Consider the following 27,784-nt stretch of genomic DNA (forward strand, 5'->3'; position numbering starts at 1 on the left):
AATGGTATTGTGCTACAGGTATATTACACTTGCACTGGTATATATTATTATTTCTATATACATCTCTCTATATACCTTTTATATAAGGGGTAAAATAAGTCAGGTTTTATCTATGAATTTAATAAAATAAATCCTAAACACAATAATCTCATTTTATAGAATTTAGAGAATAAATAAATCTCACCAGCCAGTAAATCACATGGACCTCAATGGCCTCCCAGGAATGGTGACAGCCCGCCCATTACAGGCCCTGACTGGAGACAAAATTTATGAAATTACATTTACCATTAAAAAAAAACAAAAAACAAAAAAACATGAAGTGGAGGAAGAAAGTTTGCCCCCTTTTTTTCTTTTTCTTTTTACACACAGTACTATGGCGCCATCTGGTGGCTAAAAATGATTACGACTGTAACTCCAATGTGTTGTGATTCCCGGCATTCTGCTTACTACTTGAAGTTTCTGATATATAACACATTTTAGTGTCAGGCATCACATTCACTTCCAAAAAATAAAGTGGCGCCATTTATGATATTTTTTTTTTCTTCAAACACATAGGTCAACTAAAAACCACTTTGACCAAATCAAAGATGGCGACGAAGGACGTATGCCAGAAGTCACGAGCACTTCCGGTTCTGGCCGTGACGTCACTATCCCTGTCTCATGGCGTCTTCTCTCGGTGGGATGTTCTCCGGGCAACCTCCCGGGCCTCCGCCGCCCATGCAGCCGGGAGCAGGGCCGGGGCTCATGTCTACTCCCCCCGGGGCCAAGAACCCCAACAGCACCCTGGTGGACGAGCTGGAGGCCTCCTTTGAGGTAGGAGGGTTTACCAGCTGAGGCTGCTGCAGCACAGCTCCCAGCAATCCCTGAAGCATGCTGGGAGTTGTAGTGCAACAAGCTGCAGATGATAGTGAGGTGAAGGGGGAGATATATATAATCTATATATATATATATATATATATATATATATCTCTATCTATCTATTAGTGTGCGTGTGGTCTGCAGCATCACACTGATCACCCTGCAGCTCCCATCAGTCCCTGACTGATGACTGTAGCATCCTGGGAGTTGTAGTGCTACTGAAGCTTGAAGGTCACAATCTGCAGATAATAGTGCGGTGGAGGGTGGAATATATACACACACACACACACACACACACACACACACTCTGTATCACGATGCTGAAGTTGTTATTCGTCAGTTTCTTATTCGGCAATTTAGTTTTTTCAGTTTTTTATGCATTTATCAACAAAAATGACACATCACAATAATAAAATACAATGCACTGATGAGCCCTAATATACATACACTCAAAACCAGCTGCGAAAATTATAAAACTGGCAAAAAAATGGGCATCAAAGTGGGCACCAAAGTATGTTAGTGAAAGGGTTAAATGGCTTTGGGCCACTGATCTAACACCACAATTACCTATCTAGTGATGCCTCTAATCAAACTCAAGTGTCTCCAGCGTGGCCCAAAGGGGTTCTGGGCATCAGAACTGGCATCAAAGTGGGCACACAGCCAATATTCACAGATTTGAATAAGTAAACAGTGTTTTTGAGGGGTTAAATGGCTTTGGGCCACTGATCTCACACCACATTTACATACCTAGTGATGCCACACATCAAATTCAGATCACTCCAGCCTGGCCCAAACAGGTTCTGGGCATCAGAACTGGCATCAAAGTGGTAAAAACCCCAGTTTTCACAGATTTGAATAAGTAACTGGTGTTTTTGAGGGGTTAAATGGCTTTGGGCCACTGATCTCACACCACGTTTACATACCTAGTGATGCCACACATCAAATTCAGATCACTCCAGCCTATTTGGGCCAGGCTGGAGTGATCTGAATTTGATGTGTGGCATCACTAGGTATGTAAATGTGGTGTGAGATCAGTGGCCCAAAGCCATTTAACCCCTCAAAAACACCAGTTACTTATTCAAATCTGTGAAAACTGGGGTTTTTACCACTTTGATGCCAGTTCTGATGCCCAGAACCCCTTTGGGCCAGGCTGGAGATAATTGAGTTTGATTAGAGGCATCACTAGATATGCAATTGTGGTGTTAGATCAGTGGCCCAAAGCCAATTAACCCTTTCACTAACATACTTCGGTGCCCACTTTGATGCCCATTTATTTGCCAGTTTTTTAATTTCCGCAGCTGGTTTTGAGTGTATGTATATTAGGGCTCATCAGTGCATTGTATTTTATTATTGTGATGTGTCATTTTTGTTGATAAATGCATAAAAAACTGAAAAAACTAAATTGCCGAATAAGAAACTGACGAATAAGAAACCAACTTCAGCATCGTCTCTGTATCTGTCTATATATAGAGACAGAGGTATGATCCACAGGCTTGCACTACAGCTCACAGCATTTGGATTCTCCTCTCACTCCCAGTAAGCAGAGGTCTTGATCTGTGAGATTGCAGGTGTATACTGGTCCATAATGGGCCTCAGCTGTGACTGGACCTCGCTGACGTCTGTTACGGCTGTTCAGGTTTATTACTGGCATATTTGGTGTGAGACATCTGCAGGTTTTTGGGTTTTTTTTGTTTTTGTTTTGCAGACCAAGTTCAGAAAAGGGGTCCAGTGGGGAAGATGTAAATCCAGAGGAAAAAGGCTCCAAACTATGCCCTGTCCAATCAACAGGCTGCAAAGAGAGTGCAGAGGGAAAATAACTCATCTAAAATGCTTTAATAAAATTGTAACAATATGCCAAAAAGTGATATCTCCTTCAACGTTGCTTATAAACAGAAGGTTGTGTTGCTTTTTTGCTTCATAAAGTTCATTGTCTTCAGTAAAAAATGGAGCAAAGAACACAAGGTTGCATTTTTTTTCCAGTGTTTTTGCACTTCCTCAGTTTGATTATCCAATGTTGGATAAAAAAAAAACTGCAAAAAACGCAACGTGTGAACATGGCCTAATGGTTCACAATCATTTCAGTGTTGGGGCAAGGGCTCACTCATACCAGCGTATAACACAGACGAGGGCTCACTGATGGTTTACTGGATAACCCTCGGATCAGTGCCAATATGGTAGAACAATAGCTGCTTATTTTCATTGACAGGGTATATCGGATGGCACACACCTATTCTAGTCTGATATCTGCACTGCGATATAGGCTGAGACAGACAATGGAGACATTAATCTCTCCATCTCCTCACCCTGTCTCATGGTTGATCAGTTGTCATTTACATAATTGGCCCAGTTCTCTCACATGACAACATCTGGCGGTGGGACCGTTGCCTAAGGGGTGCTTCACACACAGCGAGCTCACTGCCGAGATCGCTGCTGAGTCACGCTTTTTGTGACGCAGCAGTGACCTCATTAGCGATCTCGCTGTGTGTGACACTGAGCAGCGATCTGGCCCCTGCTGCGAGATCGCTGCTCGTTACACACAGCCCTGGTTCGTTTTCTTCAAAGGCGCTCTCCCGCTGTGACACACAGATCACTGTGTGTGACAGCGAGAGAGCGACAAATGAAGCGAGCAGGGAGCAGGAGCCGGCGTCTGACAGCTGAGGTAAGCTGTATCCAAGATAAACATCGGGTAACCAAGGTGGTTACCCGATATTTACCTTAGTTACGGGCCTCTGCAGCTCTCACGCTGCCTGTGCTGCCGGCTCCGGCTCTCTGCACATGTAGCTGCTGTACACATCGGGTTAATTAACCCAATGTGTACAGCAGCTAGGAGAGCAAGGAGCCAGCGCTAAGCAGTGTGCGCGGCTCCCTGCTCTCTACACATGTAGCTGCATTACACATCAGGGTTAATTAACCCGATGTGTACTGTAGCTACGGTAGGAGAGCAAGGAGCCAGCGCTCAGTGTGCGCGGCTCCCTGCACACACAGCTGTGCGCTGGTAACTAATGTAAACATCGGGTAACCATACCCGATGTTTACCTTAGTTACCAGTCTCCGCAGCTTCCAGACGGCGGCTCCGTGCAAGCGCAGCGTCGCTTGCACGTCGCTGCTGGCTGGGGGCTGTTCACTGGTCGCTGGTGAGATCTGCCTGTTTGACAGCTCACCAGCGACCATGTAGCGATGCAGCAGCGATCCTGACCAGGTCAGATCGCTGGTCGGATCGCTGCTGCATCGCTAAGTGTGAAGGTATCCTAAGTGCCACCACACGGAGACGTGGCAGTAATTTACGCCGTGCAGCCAAAGATTCCTGTACATGGTACAATGCACAGGACATAAAAAATCAACTACTTTTAAGGCTGCGTGCCCACGATCAGTGTTTGCAGCGTTTTGGATGCAGCGTGTTTTCGCTGCATCCAAAACACTGCGTTGTACAGTACAAGCACAGTAGATGGGATTTCTAGAAATCTCCTGCTTGTTTCTCCCGCAACAAACACTAACCTGCGGTATGTCATTTATTTGCTGTAGATTTGCCTGCGTCCTCCGTAGGTAGAACACAAGCGAGAGACCGTAGCGCACTGAACCCTGATTGTGGGTACGAGCAGCTGCGGTCTCCTGCGGAGAAGACTCGTGGACCCGCAGGTCCCGTTCCTGATTGTGGGCACATAGCCTTACAGAACCAGGAAAAACTGAGCTATCCAACATCTCGTTCACACGTTTGTTTATTTTTTTATTCCTAAGTTGGAAATCTGCAGCGTGCGTACGCTGCATTTCTTTCTGACCACAAAGATGCAGCATTTTTGGGCCCAAAAAACGCACAAAAATGCATAAAAAAACCATGCGTTTTGATGCATTTTTTGCTGCGTTTTTCTCCATTACATTCAATGGGTGAAAAACGCAGTGAAAAACACAAAGAATTGACATGCTGCATCTTTGTGGTCACCACAAGAACGCAGGAAAAAAAACTGCAACTTGCAGACAGCAAAACTAAAATCTCAGGCTTTGCTGGGGAAGGAAATTCATGCAGTTTTGAGCCCAAAACTGCACCCAAAAAACGTGCAAAAACGCGGCAAAAAACGCGTGTGCACATAGCTACAGCGATTTGTCAGCATTTTCTCTACCCATAAAAAAAATGAGTGCAAAAAATCTGCAACTAACTGTTTTTACAGCGTTTTTGGTGAATAAAACTAACTTTATCTTGTACTGTAGACAAAACACAACCAATCCACACCGGGGTGTTTTGATCACGACTAGTGTTGAGCGGACCCGGATCGGCAAAATCCCGATCCGCGCGGCTTGAGCGGCAGATCCGAGTCCAACCCGGACGCGGGATTCCGGGTTCACGATCCGGATTTGGCAATTATTTTTTTTTTATTTATTTTTTTCTTTCTCTCTCTCTCTCACGTTTTTACTATCGAGAGAAGATTTTAGCTGCTGAAAAAAGAAAACTGCAGACAACCTGCAATGTGTGCACATAGCTTTATTACATAATATGTGTTGGACTCAAAGAACAGACTGTAGCCATTATTAACTCCGTTTTTGGCGTGTGAATGTAACGTAAGTTACCGTGGAATGAGCCTAGGGGTTTATGACCCCAAACTATCACTCACTGCCCAACCTTCCTTGTAGATCAATGTGCCCCGTCCTCTCCTGGGTATGGGCAGAGCATCTGTATTTGCTTATTGGTTCTCCGCAGCTTTTTGGCAGAAGTGTTGGTCGTCCCTCGCATATTAGCAGGCTGCTGCGACATCTGCTCCACAGGAAAGGGGGTCTACTTGATGTTACGTGGCCGCCTCATAGCAACTAATTGCAGATGTTAAATTTTCCTTTCTGTTGCAGGCTTGTTTTGCGTCTCTTGTGAGCCAGGACTATGTGAACGGTACAGACCAGGAGGAGATCCGCACAGGTAACATACTGAGAAGATGTGCATGTGTCTCTTGTTTAAAGAGAATCTGTCAGCAGGTTTTTGCTACCTCTACTGGCTGCAGCCATTTTAACACAATCTAAATTTTTAGCTTTAGTCATGTAGTTCAGCCCAGGTAGCTGTCCCCGGGTCCACGCCAGGCTCTATAGAGATTGCCTCCTCACTGTCAGTGTACAATCAGAGGGGGGGGGGGGGGGGGGGGGGTTGTGTTGGACTGCCAGCTTAGACCTAGCAATGATAATCACCAAGTGATTAAGCCTTTTAGGTATACAACAGCACACAGCCTGATAAGGGCCGTTTCACACTTCAGTTGTTTGACAGTCACAATCCGTCAAAATGTGAAAAAAACGGATCCAGTGCTGAATCCTTCTTTTTTTTTTTTTTCACATTGACTTGTATTAGTGACTGATTGTGACGGATGGCTACACGTTTCATCTGTCGTACGACAGATCCGTCGCCGTCCGTATTTTTTTTTAGAATGGAAGCCTATGGGCGCAGGATTTGTCATCATCCGTTAAATGACGGAATCAGGCAACGGATCCGTCACAAAACGGAGTATGGCTGATGGAAAAAAACTGGTGTGAAACGGCCCTTGGGAGGCATAGTTGATTTATTTTTTAACCCCTACAGCATGCTGTCCTCAGCTTACATAGCAAAAACCTGCTGACCGATTCCCTTTAAAGGGAAATATATTTTCTTCATTTCCAAAAGTGTCCAAATCAGTCTGATGTAAACCAGGTGATGGCGCCACAGCTCAGAAGTCGTTATTTGTAATATCTCCTTTCTTGATGCTGCTTTGGCTTCTGATTGGTAATTTACATATGTAAAGGGTTACAGATCCCAGATTCCTCTCCTAACCCGCAGACCTTGCCTCTTTTTACAAGGTTGTGCTGTAATTGCTCACTGTCTTCCCACTCATGCAGGTGCGGGGTTGGAACCTTAGGGTACTGTCACACTTTAGCGACGCTCCAGTGATCCCACCAGCGATCTGACCTGGTCAGGATCGCTGCTGCGTCGCTACATGGTCGCTGGTGAGCTTCAATCAGGCAGATCTCACCAGCGACCAGTGACCAGCGACGCATGGAAGCGATGCTGCGCTTGGTAACTAAGGTAAATATCCGGTAACCAAGCGCGGGCTCCCTGCACCACATCGGGTTAATAAGCAAACCGCTTTGCTTATTTACCCGATGTGTACTCCGGCTACGTGTGCAGGGAGCCGGCACTGGCAGCTTGAGAGCGGCGGACGCTAGTAACCAAGGTAAATATCTGGTAACCAAGCGCTGGCTCCCTGCACCACATCGGGTTAATAAGCAAACCGCTTTGCTTATTTACCCATGTGTACTCCGGCTACATGTGTAGGGAGCTGGCACTGGCAGCCTGAGAGCGGCGGACGCTAGTAACCAAGGTAAATATCGGGTAACCAAGCAAAGCCCTTCGCTTGGTTACCCGATATTTACCTTGGTTACAGCTTACCGCAGGCTGCCAGAAGCACATTCAGATCGTTGCTCTCTCGCTGTCAAACACAGCGATGTGTGCTTCAAAGCAGGAGAGCAACGTCCAAAAAATGAACCAGCACTGTGTGTAACGAGCAGCGATCTCACAGCAGGGGCCAGATCGCTGCTCAGTGTCACACACAGCGAGATCGCTAATGAGGTCACTGCTGCGTCACAAAAACCGTGACTCAGCAGCGATCTCGCTATGTGAGAAGTACCCCTTACATTCTGCTGCCCAGCATATGAAACACCAATCGTTTGCAATCTCTGCCCTATTGCAGATATATGGTGGACACGGCCTTGCAATAAGTCTGTATACAGCCCCAGCCCTCGGGTTCCTGCTATGTCTGTTATGTGCACGTGTAATCTGCAGCCTCACCCTCATCTGTCCCCTGTCTGCTTCTCTCCTCAGGTGTTGAGCAGTGTATTCAGAAGTTCCTGGATGTGGCCAGACAAACAGAATGTTTCTTCCTACAGAAGAGATTACAGCTGTCTGTCCAGAAGCCGGAGCAGGTTATTAAGGAGGTAAATATTCTACTGGGAGGACTGTGTAATGTCGTCAGGTCTTGTCATGCTCAAGAAAAGGTCACCGATTCTGAAATAAATGATGAAAGGGGTTTCCCTATGAACAAAGTTCATTTTAATCAATAGATCTTGGAATAAGAATAATTTCCACAATTGGATGGTTAAAAAAAAAAAAAAAAAAGTCCCTTGCTGAGATAATCTTATATATGTGCCCCTGCTATGTACTGTGTAATGGCCGTGTCTGACCGTACAGGAAGATGGCCTGATCATTCCATAGCTCCTGGGCTGGGGAGGATGCAGAAGAGTATTCTTTCTTTGAGGTAAAACATTTTCTCTGACGCCTCATTGGGGGACACAGGACCATGGGTGTTATGCTGCCTATCCATAGGAGGACACTAAGTAGATGCAAAAGCATAGCTTCTCCTCTGCAGTATACATCCCCTGGCCGGGCCAGGCAACCTCAGTTTTAGCTTAGTGTCTGTAGGAGGCACTTCCTTTCAAAAGTCCCTTGCTGAGTGCAAGGAGGAGAGAAGGATCCTGCATACACAGTGTTAACTTTTCTCTAGCTTGCTGGCTGGAGAAGGGGGGGAAGTCACTCCTGTTTGCAGAAAGTCCTGCAGATAATTGGTGGCAGGGGGAGGGCCCAGGGCTCAGAGACTCACGCTATTTATTTGCTCTGTTTATTTGCTCTAGCAGAAAAGCCCAAGCTGTGTGCTGGCTGGAGGGAGAGGGAGGAAAACTATCAGAAGCTCCCTTCCCGCCGTTTTTTTACTACCCACAGCAGGGGGGGGGGGCACACTGACTTCATCTTCGCGCTCTTTTAGCGCTAAGCCCCGCCCCCCGCGGCCGCGATCAGCCCCGCCCCCCCCAGGAAAGTGTGCGAAGATCTCCATAGAGCTTAATCCTTCCTGAAGACAGGGCCATAGGCTGATTCGGGTAAGGTGCTTGCTTCACTTGCAGCTCTGCTGAGCATTGCTCCCCCTCCTGGCATAAACATGCAGAATTCTAAGGGCACTAGGAGTGCTAAGGCCCACATAGTCTATTATTCAGCCTGCACTGCATGCCACGCTGAGCTGCCACGTAAACACACCTCTTCTCTCTGTGAGTCTGTGCCCCTATAGCCCCCCTGCCACCACCGCCGCAACCGTCAGCCCAGAGCTTAGGGCTCCCAGCCCACTGGAATGGGCACAGTTTCTGTCCCAATCCATGGAAAAACTGTCACAGAACCTGGTGCTGGCTATGCAATGTCGTCCTCCACACCTTTCTGGGTCCCTGGACGGAACGCAGCCTGAGGATACCCCTATGGAGGATCCTTCTGAGGTAATCTGGGCACATGCTTCACCGGTTGCAGGGATCAGGAAAAGAGCACACGGCCGGGTGTCTCCAGCGGGCTCTCTCTCGGGAGCACACAGGGCAGGCTCTCCCACATGCTTCACGGCTTCTGAAGAGCTGGAGGAGGGAGAATGCTGTTTGTACCAAGAGGATTCCTTGGTTTCAGTCTCCCCAGATGATCAAACTGCAATAGACTCCCTTATAGCAGCAATCAACCAAACTCTGCATGTGGAGGATCCCCCATCCACTACTACTGACCATGGGGTCTCCTTTAAGAGGGCAAGGAAACCCCAAAAGGTTTTCGCTGATCACCCAGAGTTTCAGGATATCCTCACAAAGCAAAGGGAGAAGCCTGACAGGCGCAGTAACCGAAAACTCATGGACTCCCGGTACCCTTTTGCCTCACCTGCCCCTAAGGGCTGGGCCGATCCGCCCCCGGTCGCACAGGTCTCCCCGAAACCCCCTTCGTCATGGCAGCCTAGACCGAAACAGTCCAGGACTAGGGAGACTCGGCCACAACGTTTTCCCCCCTCATGACTCCTTCGGCGCCCCGGAAGACACACTCATTGTAGGAGGTCGACTACGGCTCTTTCATCACATCTGGGCTGCCGCCTCAGACGACAAATGGGTGCGAGACCTTGTGTCTTCCGGTTACCACATAGAATTTCGGACCCGACCCCCGAGTCGGTTCTTTCTCTCAAACCCCCCAAAGACTCGAAAACGACGCAAAGCTTTTTTCTCAGCAATCCACTCGCTCCAAACAGCAGGAGTGATAATACCTGTCCCAGACGACGAGAAGTTCGGGGTTTTTTATTCCAACCTCATTGTGGTCCCCAAAAAGGATGGGTCAGTTCGACCCATCCTGGACCTCAAACACCTAAACAAACATGTGCACGTATGGAGATTCAGAATGGAGTCCCTAAGGTCCATTATTGCATCCATGGTCGAAGGGGAATTCCTCGCCTCCATAGACATCAAGGACGTGTACCTGCACCTGCACATACCCATTGCCCCAGATCACCAAAAGTTCCTCCGCTTCGCAATTCAGGACTCCCACTTTCAATTCGTAGCTCTACCCTTCGGCCTTGCCACCGCACCAAGGGTCTTCACCAAAGTCATGGCGGCCGCCATGAGCATCCTTCACGCCAGGGGAGTAGTCGTTCTCCCTTACTTGGACGACCTCCTCATCAAGGCCCCCTCCTGCTGCGACTGCTCAAGCATCGTACAGATCACGGTGGACACCCTATCCCGCTTAGGGTGGCTAGTGAATCTGGACAAATCATCCCCGATCCCATCACGATCCATCACCTTCCTGGGCATGTCCCTGGACACCCGTCGGGGCTTGATCCTTCTCCCTCAGGACAAGGCGATCGCTCTTCAACGAGCAGTACACTGCCTTCTACGTCCTCCGTCTCGCTCCATTCGATTCAGCATGAAAGTGCTCGGCAGGATGGTGGCAGCTATGGAAGCAGTACCCTTTGCTCAACTACACCTCCGCCCACTGCAGCTATGCCTTCTAGCGGCCTGGGACAAGAGCCCCTTCTCCCTGGACAGACATCTTCACCTGACTCCTTCAGTCAGGTATGCACTCAGCTGGTGGCTTCGGTCCTCATCCCTATCGAAGGGGAAATCTTTTTCCCAGTGAACTGGCTGGTCCTGACCACGGACGCCAGCCTCCTAGGCTGGGGAGCAGTGTACCGGCACCACACTGCTCAAGGACGTTGGACGCCCCAGGAGTCTTTCCTACCCATAAACATCCTGGAACTCCGCGCAATCTTCCTCGCGCTCAGAGCGTTCTGCCCTCTGCTAGCGGGTCGTCAGATTCGAGTCCAATCGGACAATGCGACAGCTGTAGCCTATATCAATCGGCAGGGGGGCACCCGCAGCAAAGCGGCTTATCTCGAGGCCCACAAGATCCTCAGCTGGGCCGAATCGTCGGGATCATTGATATCAGCGGTACACATACCGGGGGTAGAGAACTGGGCAGCAGACTTTCTAAGTCGCCAAGGCCTGGCCGCCGGGGGAATGGTCTCTCCACCCAGATGTGTTTCTACACATCTGCACTCACTGGGGTACACCAGACGTGGACCTAATGGCCTCAAGGTTGAATGCAAAGGTACCCGCGTTCATAGCCAGGTCACGCGACCCCGCAGTCCATCGGCGCGGATGCTCTAGTCTGCTCCTGGCACCACTTCTGCCTGCCTTACATATTTCCACCTCTACCCCTGCTGCCGCGGGTAATTAGGAAAATCAAGGCAGAGGGAGTCCCGGCGATACTGATAGCACCGGACTGGCCCAGGCGCGCCTGGTACGCTGAATTAGTACAAATGCTCACAGACGCACCGTGGCGCCTTCCAGTCATCCCAGACTTGCTGACCCAAGAGTCCATTTCCCATCAGAACTCCAGAGCCCTGAAGCTGACGGCATGGCCATTGAGACCTGGGTATTAACAAGAGCGAGATTCTCCCCCGCGGTTATTTCCACCATGATCAGTGCCCGAAAGCCTGCTTCATCCCACATTTACCACCGTACGTGGAAAATCTTCCTTTCTTTATCGTTCCTATGGGAGACCCAGACCATGGGGTGTATAGCTTCTGCCTCCGGAGGACACACAAAGTACTACACTCAAACGTGTAGCTCCTCCCTCTTAGCATATACACCCCCTGCTAGCCAGTCCTAGCCAGTTCAATGCTTTGTGTTTCAGGAGGGCACACACACATGCATTCTCTGATTTTTGATTTTTTCTCAAAGATTTGGAAGAAAAGCGGGTCCAGTCTGGACTCCCGGCATGTCCCTTCTCACCCCACTGTGTCGGCGGTGCTGTTAAGGTTGATTTTATAAGGCTGGGGCCTTCACATGCCGCGCTCCTTCACCATCCCTCGGGCTCTGACTTGAAGTGGGAGCCATCACGGTTCTCACTGCTTTGCAGGAGACCGGTCTCCATCCACAGCCCTGTTCAGGATCCTGTCGGACGGAGCGCTCATCCCCCAGGGACCTGGCACCTGCGTCTCACAAGCTAAGTACATGAGACGTTATTACCACAGAAAGTGGTCTTTCCAGGGGTCCTTTATACTTTATTTTTTGGGGAGAGTGTGTTTTATGTTTGTGTTAACATTTCCGGCCGGTTCTCCAGTTTTCACTGGAGAACCGCGCCGATGGTGCCTGCACGCCGGCCGCATGTTTAAATCTAGGCCCCGGCTTCGCCTGAGGCCTAGTTTCGGTTTCCACTGCCTCTGCATGTCAGTCATGCAGAGGGACAGGGTGGCTCCGCCCAGCGGCTGTGCAGCACAGGGAAGGGACACTCCTCACTGAGGAAGGATTCCCTCCCCTGTCTACCTCATTTGCCGCTCTCAGAGTAGGCCCCGCCCCCTCTCCTCGCTCCGGTCGCCATTTTCTCAGCGTTCTCTGTGCCTGCATAGGCACAGAGATTCCACATTGTGACAAGTGGGGGCCTGGGCTGAGGGACTGGGGAACAGAAATATCTGTTAAACGGTCTGGCAGCCACAACCTCCGGTTTGTGCAGCTGCTTATTTTATCTGTTATATACTCTGCTGGGGGCCGCTCTGGTCAGAGCCCCCACCTCTGCAGCATATCTCACATCAGAGCAAGGCTGCAGGGCTGTGTTTATTTTGCACTGTATGAAGACTCGTACGGCCTGTACCGAGCACATAGACACAGGAGACGCAGGGTCAGCCTGGAGGCTCATCAGTGGTCCCTCCAGCTGCTCCGGCTTCGGTGGCTGAACCCCCGGTTTGGGCAGAATCCGCTCTTTCCAGGGGATGACTGTCCCGGACTCTGCTGAGCATGCATTAGCCCCCTTCTCAGGGTGTTTCTGCTGCTACTCGCTCAGCAAAGCTCACGGAGGACTCTCCTTCTGGTCTCAGACCCCGTCCTCCTAAAATGGAGACGCAGGGTCCCCTGTCCTTCCCCGTTCCGCAGCTCTGATTCACGAGCTGACTCACTGGACGAGGAGGATGTCTCTACCAGGGGCTCGGACGCTACTTTATGTACCATTGATCTGTCCGAAGGTGACGCAGATGCTAATGATTGGATTGCGTCCATTATACTTGTACTGGACCTCCATCCGCCTGTATCAGGGGAGCATTCCCAGCTGGCAGAGAAAGTGGTCTTTCTAAGGCATCAGTATACCTTAAACAGAACAGGGAGTGTGTTCCTTAACCACTCTAGTTTTCAGCCCACTGTGTCCAGGCCCACAGCCTGTCCTGTCAGACCCCAAAGCGGAGTTCTGATGACTGTTTCTCCCTCCCACCAGAGGTGGTCAAGGAGTGAGCTAATTCGCCAAGGGTGGTCCATCCGGTGTCTAGACTTTCAGCCCGGATAGTTGTATCAGTGGCTGACGGCACCTCTACAAGGATCCCACTGTACATTAATTTTGTACTGGACCTTAATCCGCCGGAGTTACCTTGCCTAAGAGAACAAGGAGTGTGTTCCTTAACCACTCCAGTTTTTCAGGCCTCTGTGACCAAGCCCAGAGTCTGCTCTGACAGACGCTTCCCATGAAGTGTGGTTCTCATGACTTTTTCCCTTTCCACCAGTGGTGGTCAAGGAGTGGGCTCATTCACCAAGGGTGGTTCAGCCCGGACCGTTATATCAATGGCTGATGGCTCCTCATTTATAGTTTTGCTGTCCACCAGGTTGTCCTTCTGGCCAAATCTGTATAGGGGCGGCAGGAGCTTCGTTCTCCTCAGCTTGATAGCAGTGCGGGCTTTCGTAGCCTTCTCTGCTTCTCTAGAGGAGATGCATTCCCTCACAGGGACTCTATGCCCGAAATGGTTGCCTGAACTTCCAGATTCAGCTTTTTCATCCTATGCCATGTCTGCCATGCTGGAGACTCTCACCGCACCGCGGTGGCCTCGGCTAATTTCCTCGCTATCCGCAGGCTCCTGTGGCTTCGGAAGTGGAAGGCAGATGCTTCTATAGAAGTTCCTTGCTGGGCTCCCTTTTGTTGGGACCAGTCTTTCGAAAACAACTGGATGAAATTATTAAGGAAGCTTTTGGCGGGAAGAGTTCTTCCATGCCACAATCTCAAACCAGGAAACCTGTCCAGGGCAGGAATCAGTGGAGGTTTTCGTTCTTGCGTTCCTCCATCTGAGCGTTTTCTAAGCCCTCGGCCTCGTCCACTAGTTCGGCCAAGGATCGTAAACCCAAATGGCGCTCGAAGCCGCGTCTTCAGAAACCGCAGGAGATGCTGCCACTAAGTCAGCTTCCTCCGGGCTATCTGGCCACGCCAGCAACGTCCTAGGTCGGTGGCAGGCTCTCCCACTTTGGCGACGTATGATTTTAACACGTCTCCGATCAGTGGGTGCGGGATTACATCTCCATGGCTACAGGATAGAATTCTATCCACCCGCCAAACAGATTTTTTTCTGTCAACTCCCCCCTGCTCCAAGGCCGCCGCCTTCTCACAGGCCGTGGCATTCTTGCAGGCCAATGGAGTAATTGTACCGGTTCCCAATTGGGAACGGTTCTGAGATTTCTGCTTAAATCTATTCCTAGTCCCCGTAGAGGGCGGGTACTTCCGACCTGGATCTCAAGCTTTTCAAGCATGTTCAGGTGCGGCGTTTTCACATGGAGTCTCGGTCTTGTTCCGTGTGTTTTCACCGGCTCAATTGATAACCCAAGGACATTCCCTAGCATCCATCGACATCAGAGATGTCTATCTGCAAGTGCCAATCGCAGCTTCTCATCAGCGTTGGCTACGTTTTGCAATCGGAGTGGTCCAATTCGTGGCTCTTCCCTTGGGGTTGGTCACGGCCCCTCGAGTACTCTCAAGGTTGGGGCAGCTGTGATTAGGGTCCTGCACCTCTAGGGGTTGGCAGTGATCTTTTGCCCTGAACGGCCTTCTTGTCGGGGCTTCATCCAGTACAGACTCTTAGCAGAGTGCCTCGCTCACTCTCGCCACGCTAACCAATTCGGGTGGCTTGTCATTCTGTCAAGACCACTCTGACTTCGACCCAGGGACGCAATTTGAGACTCTGTCGGCACTTGTGAAGCTGCCTTAGTCAAACAGTAGTCCCTCTGCTGGCGGTCGACGTCGTTCCATCAGAATACAGGTACTGGATCATATGGTGGCGTCAAGGGAAGCGATTCCCTTGCCCAGTTTCTCCTCCTCGGAGGCTGGATATTTTCCGCTGTTGGAACAAGCGAACTTCCTCCTTCCACGGGGTGGTGGCTTCGCCACAGACCAGGGGCTCGTTTCTGTGGTGGCTTCGGCCACTCTGTCTCAGGGACGCTCCTTCCTGGCCCCGTCCCGGGTGATCCTCACCAGGATACTAGCCTATCCGTCTGGGGAGCAGTGTTTCTCCACCACGGAGCGCAGGGCGCTTGGACTCTGTCCGAATCAGCCCTCTGGATCAATGTGCTGGAAATCAGAGCTGTGTTTCTAGCTCTTTAAGCCTTTCATGGCGGCTGGGCACATTCGAGTCCAGTCAGACGACGGGACAGCGTTTACCTACATCAACCTCCAGGGCGGCACACTCAGCCGCCTGGCAATGTTGGAGGCTCAACGCATTCTTCAGTGGACGAAGGACTCCTAGTCCACCATATCCGCAGCCCACATCCCAGACGTGAAGACTGCGAGGCAGATTATCTCAGCTGTCCATCCGCGGTCCACGATCCTCAGGTTTTTTGCGGCAGACGCACTGGTGCATGTTTGGTCCCAGCTTCGTCTGTCTTACGTGTTTCACCCTCTAGCTCTTGCCCAGAATCCTGCGCAAGATCAGTAAGGAGGGCCGTCGGGTCATTCTCATACTCCAGACTGGCCCAGGCAAGCTTGGTACCCTGACCTGCTCCATCTGTCCGTAGTGTTGCCATGGCATCTTCCGGACCGTCCAGACCTTCTCTCAAAGGGTCCGTTTTTTCCGCCAGAATTCTGGATTCCCAGATTGACGGCGTGGCTCTTGAGTCCTGGATCTTGACGACTTCTGGTATCCCTCCTGAAGTCATCTCCACTATGACTCGAGCTCCAAAGTGTCCTTGGCCTTTTGGCCTTGCCGACCCTCCTGTCCCTTCTACAGTCCGGTCTACAGCTTAGGACTATCCCTCTTTAAGGGACAGCTCTTGGCTCTGTCAGTGTGTGCCAGCGGCGTATCATCCGACTGGCTCAGGTGCGCTCCTTCAAGGGCGCATCTCACATTATTCCGCCTTACCGGCGGCCTATGGAGCCCTGGGACCTTAATCCGGTCCTCACGGGTTCCGGAAACCCCCCTTTGAGCCTCTTAGGGAGGTTTCTTTGTTTCGTTTTTCACAGAAAGTGGTCTTTCTAGTGGCCATAATTTCCCTCAAGAGAGTCTCTGTTTTGGCTGCACTCTCTTCTGAGTCACCCCCTTTTTTGGTTTTTCATCAAGACAAGGTGGTCTCCGTCCGACTCCGGACTTTCTCCCTAAGGTGGTTGCTGCTTCCACCTTAACCGGGGCATTTTCCCTGCCTTCCTTTTGTCCGGCTCCTGTTCATCGCTTTGAAAAAGCGTTGCATATCCTGGATCTGGTGCGGGCGCACCGGATCTATGTGTCTCGCACCGCTGTTATTAGGCGGTGCACCTCTCTCTGGTGCTGACCACTAGTCAGCGTAGCGGTCTCTCGGCATCTACGCCGACCCTGCTTCGTCTTAGGTCGGCCATTTCCGATGCCTACCAGTGTACTCAAGTGCCTTCCCCGCCTGGGATCAGGGCACACTTGACCAGAGCTGTCGGTGCCTCTTAGGCTTTCAGGCACCAGGCTACGGCTCACCAGGTCTTTCAGACTGCCACTTGGATTAGTCTGCATACCTTTTCGAAGCACTACCCAATGCAGGCTCCTGCTTCGGCAGACGCGGGCTTGGGCAGACGCTTTTTTCAGGCGGCTGTCGCCCATTTGTGAAGTTAGGTTTCGCCTACTTCTCAGTTTGTCTGTTTATTCCCACCCATGGACTGCTTTAGAACGTCCCATGGTCTGGGTCTCCCATAGGAACGATAAAGAAAAAGAGAATTTTGTTACTTACCGTAAATTCTTTTTCTTATAGTTCCGTCATGGGAGACCCAGCACCCTCCCTATTGCCTGTTGGCAGGTTTCTTGTTCCGTGTGTCTTCACCGGCTGTTGTTGTTGCGGACAGAGGTTCCGGTTGTTCCGGGTTTTACTCTGTCTCTACTTGTGGGTGGATGTCCTCCTTCAGCTTTTGCACTAAACTGGCTAGGACTGGCTAGCAGGGGGTGTATATGCTAAGAGGGAGGAGCTACACGTTTGAGTGTAGTACTTTGTGTGTCCTCCGGAGGCAGAAGCTATACACCCCATGGTCTGGGTCTCCCATGACGGAACTATAAGAAAAAGAATTTACGGTAAGTAACAAAATTCTCTTTTTCATGGTGCAGGGAAACTAACGTCCAGCCTATGCCTCTGGCCATCCCCAGAATTCTCGACTTTCTACAGTCTGGCTTGCAAGCGGGGTTGGCTCTCAGTTCCCTTAAAGGGCAGGTCTCGGCGCTCTCGGTCTTCTACCAATGCCGCCTGGCTCAAAAACCGCAAGTCAAGACCTTCCTCCAGGGCGTTTCCCATCTAGTTCCCCCGTACAAACGGCCGCTGGAACCATGTGACCTCAATCTCGTTCTGGACGGTCTCCAGAGGTCCCCTTTGAACCCCTCAAGGAATCCTCCCTTGCTCTTCTGTCCTGGAAGGTAACATTCCTGGTGGCAATTACGTCCATCAGACGGGTTTCGGAGCTGGCAGCACTCTCTTGCCGCGAGCCTTTTCTGATCTTTCACCAGGACAAGGTGGTTCTGCGCCCCCTTCCGGATTTCCTTCCAAAGGTTCTTACCCCGTTTCATTTGAACGAGGACATTGTTCTGCCTTCCTTTTGTCCACACCCGGTTCATAGGGTGGAAAGGTCTCTGCATTTGTTAGACCTCGTCAGAGCTCTCAGATATTACATATCCAGGACAGCCCCCTTTAGGAAAACGGACTCTTTGTTCGTCATTTCTGAGGGGCCTCAGAAGGGACAGGCAGCTTCAAAGGCGACTCTGGCTCGCTGGATTCGCTCTGCGATCCAAGAAGTCTACCCCTTGCAACTCAAGCCCATTCCTAGTGGGCTGCGGGCTCATTCCACGCGAGCAGTTGGCGCTTCGTGGGCCATTCAGCATCAGGCTTCAGTGGAACAGGTGTGTAAGGCTGCGACCTGGTCTAGCCTACATACGTTTTCAAAGCATTACAGAGTCCATACCCAGGTTTCAACTGAGGCAAATCTGGGTAGGAAAATTCTGCAAACGGCAGTAGAGCACCTCTCTCAGTAGGCGCTCCAGGCTGTCTGGGACTGGTTCCTAGTCCTTGGGTTGTGTTGTCTTCTTTTATGTTTCCCACCCATGAACTGCTTTAGGACGTCCCATGGTCCTGTGTCCCCCAATGAGGCGTCAGAGAAAAACGGATTTTTTGTGTACTCACCGTAAAAGCGTTTTCTCTTAGCCATCATTGGGGGACACAGCACCCACCCTGTTGCCCTGTTGGGCCTTGGTTCTCTCAGTACCTTATTTGGTTATGACTCTTCTTTTCTCATGTTCCTCTGTTGAGAAGTTTTTACTGTTTTTTTTCTCCTACTGCTTGTGTACTAAAACTGAGGTTGCCTGGCCCGGCCAGGGGCTGTATACTGCAGAGGAGGAGCTATGCTTTTGCATATACTTAGTGTCCTATGGATAGGCAGCATAACACCCATGGTCCTGTGTCCCCCAAAGAGAAAACGATTTTACGGTGAGTACACAAAAATCCGTTTTTTAAAAGCGGGCAGGAAAATGTTACACTTCACAAAAATAATTTGCTATCCCGTGCTGTAATGTCTCTATACTCTTTTCTGTCCTCCCCGGCCCAGGAGATGTGCTATGATCAGACCATGTGCAGTCACACGGCCATAACACAGTACACAGCATTGACACAGATCTAACATTTTTATTTTTTTTATTTATTTTACTGCATTCAATCTCTGTAAGGGCTAAAAAAACACATTAAAAAAAAACAGATCACCAATTGACATGCTGCTTCTTTTTTTTTTTCTGCACCAAAAACTATAAACAAAACAGAAGCAACGGGCGCACAGCATTTCTGATTTCTTATAGACTTTGCTGCGATAAGGTAGACATGCAGATTTGGGCAACAAACTGCACCAAAAATGTATCAAAAACTGCATCATGCTCACAGGTTCGAAGGCTGTGTGCCCACAATCGGGGTTCACAGCATTTTGGATGCAGTGGGTTTTCACTGCTTTCAAAACTCTGCAATCTACAGTAGAAGCACAGTGGATGGGATTTCTAGAACATTGTGCTTGTATTTCTGCAGCATAAACGGACATGCGGTGCGGATTCCGAGCCACAGCATGTCAATTTATGCTGAGGAGCCGCGAGTGTTCTCCATGGCTGCCCGAACCCTGACCATGGGTATGGCAGCTGCGGTCTCCTGCGGAGAGCGCTCACAAGGACAGAACACGAGCCTATCCTGATCATGTGCACATACCATAAGAATTTTTCAACCCAGAATGCATAAGCATTTTGGGGTTTTTAATGTGTGCATTCTGCCAATTTATTTTTTTTTATTTTATATGATTAAAGGATACGTTTTAACCTTCCTTTGGTGCTGGAGAACCTTCCCATTTGTACCACTTAGGAGTAGTGATGAGCGAGCATGCTTGGTTGAGCATCAGAGTGCTTGAAACGCTCAGTACTTGATCGTGTATATTGTGAGTGCTCCACTCCCCACATGGAGGGGGAAAGAGAGATTTTATGTCTTCCAAAAAAATGCTCCAGTTTCTCATAACTTCCATTATACTTGGTATTGGAATTGAAGGCGTCCGAGCTTCGGACCTGCTCTATTTGAGTACCGAGCACTCGAGCATTTCATTGCTCGCTTATCACTACTTAAAATTAATAAACGGTTAAGGCCCTGTTACACACAACGACGTATCTAACGATATATCGCCGGGGTCACAGGTTCCGTGACGCACATCCGGCGTCGTTAGCGACGTCGTGTGTAACAGCTCCGAGCGAGTGTTAGCGATCAAACATACTCACCTTATCGTTGATCTTTGACACGTCGTTCATTATAATAAAATCGTTGCTGTTGCAGGGCGCAGGTTGTTCGTCGCTCCTGCGGCAGCACACATCGCTACATTTATTACATACGTTTATCTGTTCCCCAGCAGACCTGATTGGTTCGTCAGGGCCAATAGTATCCAGTGTATGACGTATTGGGCACTGTGTGGTGACTGTGATACAGATGTCTGCAGAGCAACATTTTATTTCCGGCATTTTTGGTTAAGACTTTCTACTTTAGAAGTGAGTTTTACGGAATGTGCACGTGTTGCATATTTGCGGCAGATTTTCCGCATATATTTTCATGTTATACAGTACCAGCTGAGTAGTTTAGATGCTGATAAATCTCATGTACACATTGATGAACATTTCTACACAGTATTTGACATGATTTGCAGATTTTAATATCTGCCCTGTATTACTCCTTTTTACAGAATAGCATCCTTTTTGAAATCAAGCTGAAATCTGCTGCTAAGGCTGGACTCACACGAGCGTATCGCATCCGATGTGAGAGGCTCTGCTGCGAGCGTGAGCCGAGTGTCATGCGACTGTAACCCGATCTTGCGATCGGGTCACAGCTGTGAAGCTGATGGCGGACGCTGCGGAGGAGAGGGAGGGGGTTAATCCTCCCATCTCCTCCACTGTCAGAATGTGCGTATATCGCACTGCACTGGGATAACATCTGAGTGCAGTCCGATGTATCTCTCGCATCCATTCACTTGAATGGGTACGAGTGATATGGCTGTAGTAGAAAATCGCAGCATGCTGCCGCTTTTCTCGCATCCAGAATCTGGATGCGATAAAAGCTGCCCAACTGCTCGCCCTCATTGCCTAACATAGGTCCGAGGGCAATGTGAGATTTTCTCGCATTGCACTCATCCAATTTTTACGCTTGTGTGAGCGCACCCTAATTTCCAGCACGATTGCTCCTTATGGACAGGATTATGCAGTAGATGGAGAAATATCTAATGCAAATCTGCTGCCCATGAACGTATGTTGCGGAATTAGAAAACTCATGGCCCCTTTCTTCTAGAAACCGCTCCTCCCCATCCTCTGGTTATCTGTGATTTTACATCTCTGCTCCATTCATTTTTACTGAAGTTGAGCTGTAGTGCTGAATAAAGCGGATTGTCAGATATGACGTTTTTTCTAAAAAAAAAAAAGCAGCCATATTTTTCTGATTTTAGACAACCCCTTCTAAATATCACCATCGTAAGGATAGAAGCAAAGCTCCTCCTGCCTGGTAGCATTGTTTGCTTTTGAGCCACCAACAAAATCTTTCTACCATATAAATTGCCTTTTATACAGTATTTCTTCTTTTGCTTTCAATAGGATGTGACGGAACTTCGGAGCGAGCTGCAGAGGAAGGAGGTGCTCATTCAGAAGCATCTGGCTAAGTTACGGAGCTGGCAGCAAGTCTTAGAAGAGATTAACGGTCCTCCCAAGAAGCCGAGTGAGATGCCACAAGGGCCTCTGGCATTTCTGGAGCAAGCCTCCGCCAATATCCCTGCTCCAATGAAGCAGACATGACCTGGCTGTTGTGTTTCTTCAGCCTCGAGGACGACTCGTAAAGACTTTCTATTTTGTCTTTTGTTTTTGTACTATATTTTATAAAGTAGAATTATTGCTTTGGACTATAGAATATTTCTGGCGACTTTTTATGCCATCATTCAATTAAAAATACTTCTGTAAACCTTTGGTGTACTTAGTTTATTAATGTTCCCAGATCTCAAACTCGCAAAGCTAAAATACTGCACAGTATGATAACTGCGGATATCACAGGCTTCATGTATGACAGGCAGAGAGCCAGAGGGGGCACAAAAATAATAGGATTGTCATCTGCAAGTTGGGGTAACAGAATGATCATATACAATCTGGGCATCCGCACACAGGATGAACAAAGTAAAAGCTCACCAAGGCATGGGATACTCAATAGGGCGTGGTGCTCGGCGGTGCCTGAAGGCAAAGGAGTCCACATCAAGGTGAAAAAAATCCAGCCTCTGCCCAAAAAAAATCCTTAACATATGATTTTCTTACATTATTTAAAAACAACAGGGTTAAAAACACAAAAATAGGTATAGACAATAGCTGGTATACGCGTTTCTGCCATTGTAAACCCTTATTCATGACAACTGATGTCTGGAAAAGGAGAACTATTTTATTATTTATTTATAGAGCGCCATTGATTCCATGGTGCTGTACATGAGAAGAGGTTACATACAGAATACATGTACAAGTTACAGTAGACAGACTAGTACAGAGGGAAGAGGGCCCTGCCCTTGCGGGCTTACATTCTAAAGGATTTTGGGGAGGAGACAGTAGGTGGGGTGTAGATTGGGCGGCGGCTCCGCACGGTGGTTGGGTGGCGGCTCCGCACGGTGGTTGGGCGGCGGCTCCGCACGGTGGTTGGGCAGCGGCTCCGCACGGTGGTGGGGCGGCGGCGGCTCCGCACGGTGGTGGGGCGGCGGCTCCGCACGGTGGTGGGGCGGCGGCTCCGCACGGTGGTATATGCATATGGGTATATGCATATTCCTGTAGAGTAATCTCAATTGACAAAAAAGGGAGACTGAAATGAAAAACAGGTGAAGACTGGAGAAAATGAGAACAGAATAGGTGAAAATTTAATAGGTGGAGGCAGAAAAGACAAACCCTTCCATATAAAAATTACTACATTAACTACATTAACATATATATAACAAATGTATGTACAGAAAATTAATATATCAGAAAAATATGAAAAACATCTCCCAAGAGCAAGATTAATGTATTGCATTAAATATAATTTAACAGTAACTAGATATATATATAGACAGTCATCAGTATAATTGGAAACCTAAAAGAAAATATGAAAATATATAGATGAAAAAATACAAGAGCTAATGCATTCAAACAATCATATCCCAAAATGAATAGACATGACTCAAACAAATTTGATAAACATTGCTTTTATTTCAAGCACTTCTACAAAATAAAGGCTTTTTGCAACACCGAATATTGAAGGCCAGAGCTTTTTCAAAATTTTCTGACAACAGTCATGTGAGGGCTTGTTTTTTGCAGGATGTTGGAGTTTTTAGGCTATGTGCGCACGTTGCGTTCTCTGCAGTGCGGAAAACAATGCACCCACTGGCAGACTGGACGCTGCATTTATGAACTAAAATGCATCCCAAATGCATGCATTTTGGATGCTTTTTCCATGCGTTTTGCATGCGTTTTGGATGCATTTTTGACAGTGCGTTCCCCCGGCAATTCAGCTCTGCTACATGCCGGCTGACAGCAGACACAGACAGAGTCGCGTGATGAGAATGAACTCGGATGAACTGCACCCAACTTCATTGTCATACCGCAGCTCTGTGTGTGTGTGTGGCGTCCCGATTTATTATCATTACTGACGACATCCCCGCACATATCCTGACATTACCGCCGACATCCCCGCACACGTCCTGACATTACCGCCGACATCCCCGCACACGTCCTGACATTACCGCCGACATCCCCGCACACGTCCTGACATTACCGCCGACATCCCCGCACACGTCCTGACATTACCGCCGACATCCCCGCACACGTCCCGACATTACCGCCGACATCCCCGCACACGTCCCGACATTACCGCCGACATCCCCGCACACGTCCCGACATTACCGCCGACAATCCCGCACACATCCCGACATTACCGCCGACATCCCCGCACACACCCCGACATTACTGCACACATCCCGACATTACCGCCGACATCCTCGCACACATCCCGACATTACCGCCGACATCCTCGCACACATCCCGACATTACCGCCGACATCCCCGCACACGTCCCGACATGACCGCCGACATCCCCGCACACGTCCCGACATGACCGCCGACATCCCCGCACACGTCCCGACTTTACCGCCGACATCCCCGCACACGTCCCGACATTACCGCCGACATCCCCGCACACGTCCCGACATTACCGCCGACATCCCCGCACACGTCCCGACATTACCGCTGACATCCCCGCACACGTCCCGACATTACCGCCGATATCCCCGCACACGTCCCGACATTACCGCTGACAATCCCGCACACGTCCCGACATTACCGCTGACAATCCCGCACACGTCCCGACATTACCGCCGACATCCCCGCACACACCCCGACATTACTGCACACATCCCGACATTACCGCCGACATCCTCGCACACATCCCGACACTACAGCCCTCATCACCGCACACACATCGTCCCCGCTGACAGCGCGATTCACTTCAGTTGCTGCGTGGAGCTCACAGGGGCGGCTGTGTTCTACTGCCGCGCCTGTCAGCTTCATGTAGCAGAGCTGGATGCGTCGCGGGACCTCTGGATTACGCCGGACCTGGAGGGGTATTTGGGGATTTTAATAAAGTGGTGAAAGAGGGAGGTTTTTTGTCTTTTATTCCAAATAAATGATTTTTTCGGGTGTATGTGTTTATTTACTTTCACTTACAGGTTAATTATGGAAGGTATCTCGCCTGTCATGATTAACCTAGGACTTAGTGGCAGCTTTGGGCTGCTGCCATTAACCCGTTATTACCCCGATTGCCACCGCACCAGGGCAATTCGGGATGAGCCGGGTAAAGTCCCAGGACTGTCGCATGTAATGGATGCAGCAATTCCGGGCGGCTCCTGGCTGATATTGTTAGGCTGGGGGGCTCCCCATCCTGAGAATACCAGCCTTCAGCCGTGTGGCTTTATCTTGGCTGGTATCAAAATTGGGGGGGGGACTGCATGTGATTTTTTTTTTTTATTTTATTTATTTTACTGCACGATATAGACCCGCTCACCTGCGGCTGTGATTGGTTGCAGTGAGACAGCTGTCAGCGGGTGGGCGTGTCAACCAATCATAGGAACCGGTGAGCGGGGAAAGCAGGGAATAAGATTGAATAATGAGCTGCTGGCATTTTCAAAAGAGGGAAAAGCCGCCTGAGCAGTGTGAACGCCGTGCAGCGCCACGCCGGTGATCGGGGAACGGTGAGTGTGAGGGGAGGGGGGGGGGGGGGGGAGACTGACCGACGGGCAGAGAGAGAGGGACCAGACAGACAGAGAGACCGACCGACAGAGAGAGAGACAGGCAGAGCGACCAACTGACAGAGATAGAGACCGACCGACCAACAGGAGGGAGATTCACCAACATCCACAGACAGAAATTGACCTACATCACAGAGACTGAAAAGACCTGCATTTTGCTTGTCAACAAAGCATGCGGAACGCAACAAAAATGCAGTCCAAGTGCATTTTGGTTGCATTCTGACCCACATCATTGATTTCAATGGGTGGAGAGCGCAGCTACAACGCACAAAAGAAGTGACATGCTTTTTTTTCCACAGCGATTTTGGGCATCCAAAACGCTGCGTTTACAAACGCAGCGTGTGCATTGATTTTTCGGCTTTCTCATAGACCTTGCTGGGGAAGCTGAACGCATGCAGTTATGCTGCAGTTCAAAACTCGTTTCCGCGGGAAAAAACGCAACGTGCGCACATAGCCTTATTGGTACCATTTTGGGCCACGTATTTTTTGATCGCTTTTTATTCTGCCTTTTGTTGTGAGGCAGAATCAAGAATAAACGTCAATTCAGGGATTTTTTTTTTTTACCATTCACCATGTCAGAAAAGTGATAAGACAACTTTATTCTTCAAGTCAGTACAAATAGAGCGATACCACAGTTATGTATTTTACTGTTGTCACTTTTACACATGCAATTTTATGAAAAAATGCACTTTTGCATTGCTGTATTCTGAGAGCTATAACTTTTTTTTTTTTTAATGTTTTGGCTGATCTGATGGAGCTGTATGGCTTCTTGTCTTTTGCGGGACAAGATGACATTTTCAGAGATACCATTACTATTTACATATTATTGATCACTGTAACTTTTTGTCAGCTGTGTGAAGATTTTTTTATATATATATATATATATATTATTGTGAGGCAGTGACAGGGGTAATATTTGAAGACCGCTGTGTCCCCCGGAATGTGTCTGGAAACCCTCTGAGTTTGCTATAGCTATTACGGGGAGTATAGCACAAAGGGTAACAGGGAGACAGATCCCTCCTCCCAGTCCAGGTTTTGTAGCAATCCTCATGTCCAGCATTTTCGTTTAAATCTGGCAGAGCACATCAGGGTGTGTCTCAGTTGAGAGCCAGGCTTGATGAAGCTACCACATGCTGTGTGAGCTGAGCTGGTTCTGTGTGGAGTGAACACAGGCCAAGAGTGTGAGCCTAGGAGAACCTTAACAAGACCCCTGCGGTTAACGGGGTCCTAAGGTAACAAGACTTTTTATACCAAGGATTTGTCTATATGCATCGGCTGTGATCCGGAAGAGACTTTGATTGTGGGAAATTGGATCTATTTATGCTGCAACGATAGACTGTTGGTGTGAACACGCTGCTGCCTCACGTTTTTGCCCAAGCAATGCCACTACCTCACATTATGGTGGAGAATGCGGGCATGGCAGCCTGGTTGCTAAGGGCAATGGCCTAAGATGTACTTCCCTGGAAAAGAAAAAAGAAAAAAAAAAGTGAATATTTTTTTTTTTTTTTTTACTGACTGTTTGCGGTGGATCGGCGGGTCCATGAAGCTTGCAGGCATTGCAGCCTGGTTACTAAGGGCAACAACCCAGTTTCCACATGTTTATGATCAAGCCTGCAAAGTTACAGTTTAACTCAGGAGTCACCATGGAGGATCTTGTAAAGCAGCTGGCCCAGTCTAGTGCTCAACTACAGAAGGCTTTTGCACAAACCAGTGCACAACAGCAACAGGCTAATGCTCAGCAGCAACAGGCTAATGCTCAGCAGCAACAAACAAATGCCCAGCTCCAGCGGGCGTTAGTTCAGCAACAGGAGACAAACAGCTTGTTGACTCAGCAGCTTGCGGCTCTGCAAGACGCGCTCCCAGCGGTAACGCCAGGTCATCCAGTCCTTCCTGCGGCCCAGGACAGAGTAAGGGCGGCACTTACGAAGATGAGTGCAGAGGACTACCCAGAAGCCTTTCTCTCTGTGTTTGAGAGGACCGCTGAGCGAGAGAAATTGTCTATCGACCGTTGGACTGATGTCGTGGCCCTGTTCTTGATAGGTGAACCCCAAAAAGCCTACCTGGATCTCAGCACGGAGGATGCCAAGGACTATGGCACCCTGAAAGGTGAGATCCTTGCACGAATGGGGGTTAACACTTATCTCCGGGCCCAGCGAGTGAATCGGTGGTCCTTTGTGGAGGGAAAACCTGCACGTTCACAGGCCCATGTTTTACTGGACCTTGTGAAAAAATGGCTCCAGCCGGAGACCTTGAACCCCGGACAGATGATCGAGCGGGTGGTGATTGAACGGTTTGTGCGGACTTTGCCAGCCCCCATTCAACGGTGGGTGGGACAGGGGGATCCCGGTACCCTGGACCAACTAGTGAATTTGGTGGAACGCTACACAGCTACCCAGGAGTTGGTCCGGGACTCTGCTTCACGGCGGGCACTCCGTAGGGATACGCCCCCTTCCCAGTTGGTGAAAGACTCCCATCCCTCCTCGGGTGCTGCCCCGTCTTTAGCCCTGGCAGAGAGTAAGCCCCAGACTAAGGTCAGCCGGAGTCCCGGTTCCC

At 49.4% G+C, this 27,784-nt stretch overlaps 1 protein-coding gene across 1 annotated transcript; it reads left to right on the forward strand.

Moving 5' to 3' along the window:
• The first annotated feature begins 639 nt into the window (after positions 1–639).
• Positions 640–21,882, forward strand: MED28 (mediator complex subunit 28). Its single transcript, XM_075333595.1, has 4 exons — positions 640–813; positions 5,692–5,758; positions 7,682–7,794; positions 21,522–21,882. The coding sequence occupies exons 1-4, from the start codon at positions 661–663 to the stop codon at positions 21,717–21,719; spliced, it is 531 nt and encodes a 176-aa protein (XP_075189710.1). The 5' UTR covers positions 640–660; the 3' UTR covers positions 21,720–21,882.
• Positions 21,883–27,784: the final 5,902 nt, after the last annotated feature.

The sequence above is a fragment of the Anomaloglossus baeobatrachus genome, chromosome 1 (genome assembly GCF_048569485.1).
Source record: "Anomaloglossus baeobatrachus isolate aAnoBae1 chromosome 1, aAnoBae1.hap1, whole genome shotgun sequence".
Taxonomy (NCBI): domain Eukaryota; kingdom Metazoa; phylum Chordata; class Amphibia; order Anura; family Aromobatidae; genus Anomaloglossus; species Anomaloglossus baeobatrachus.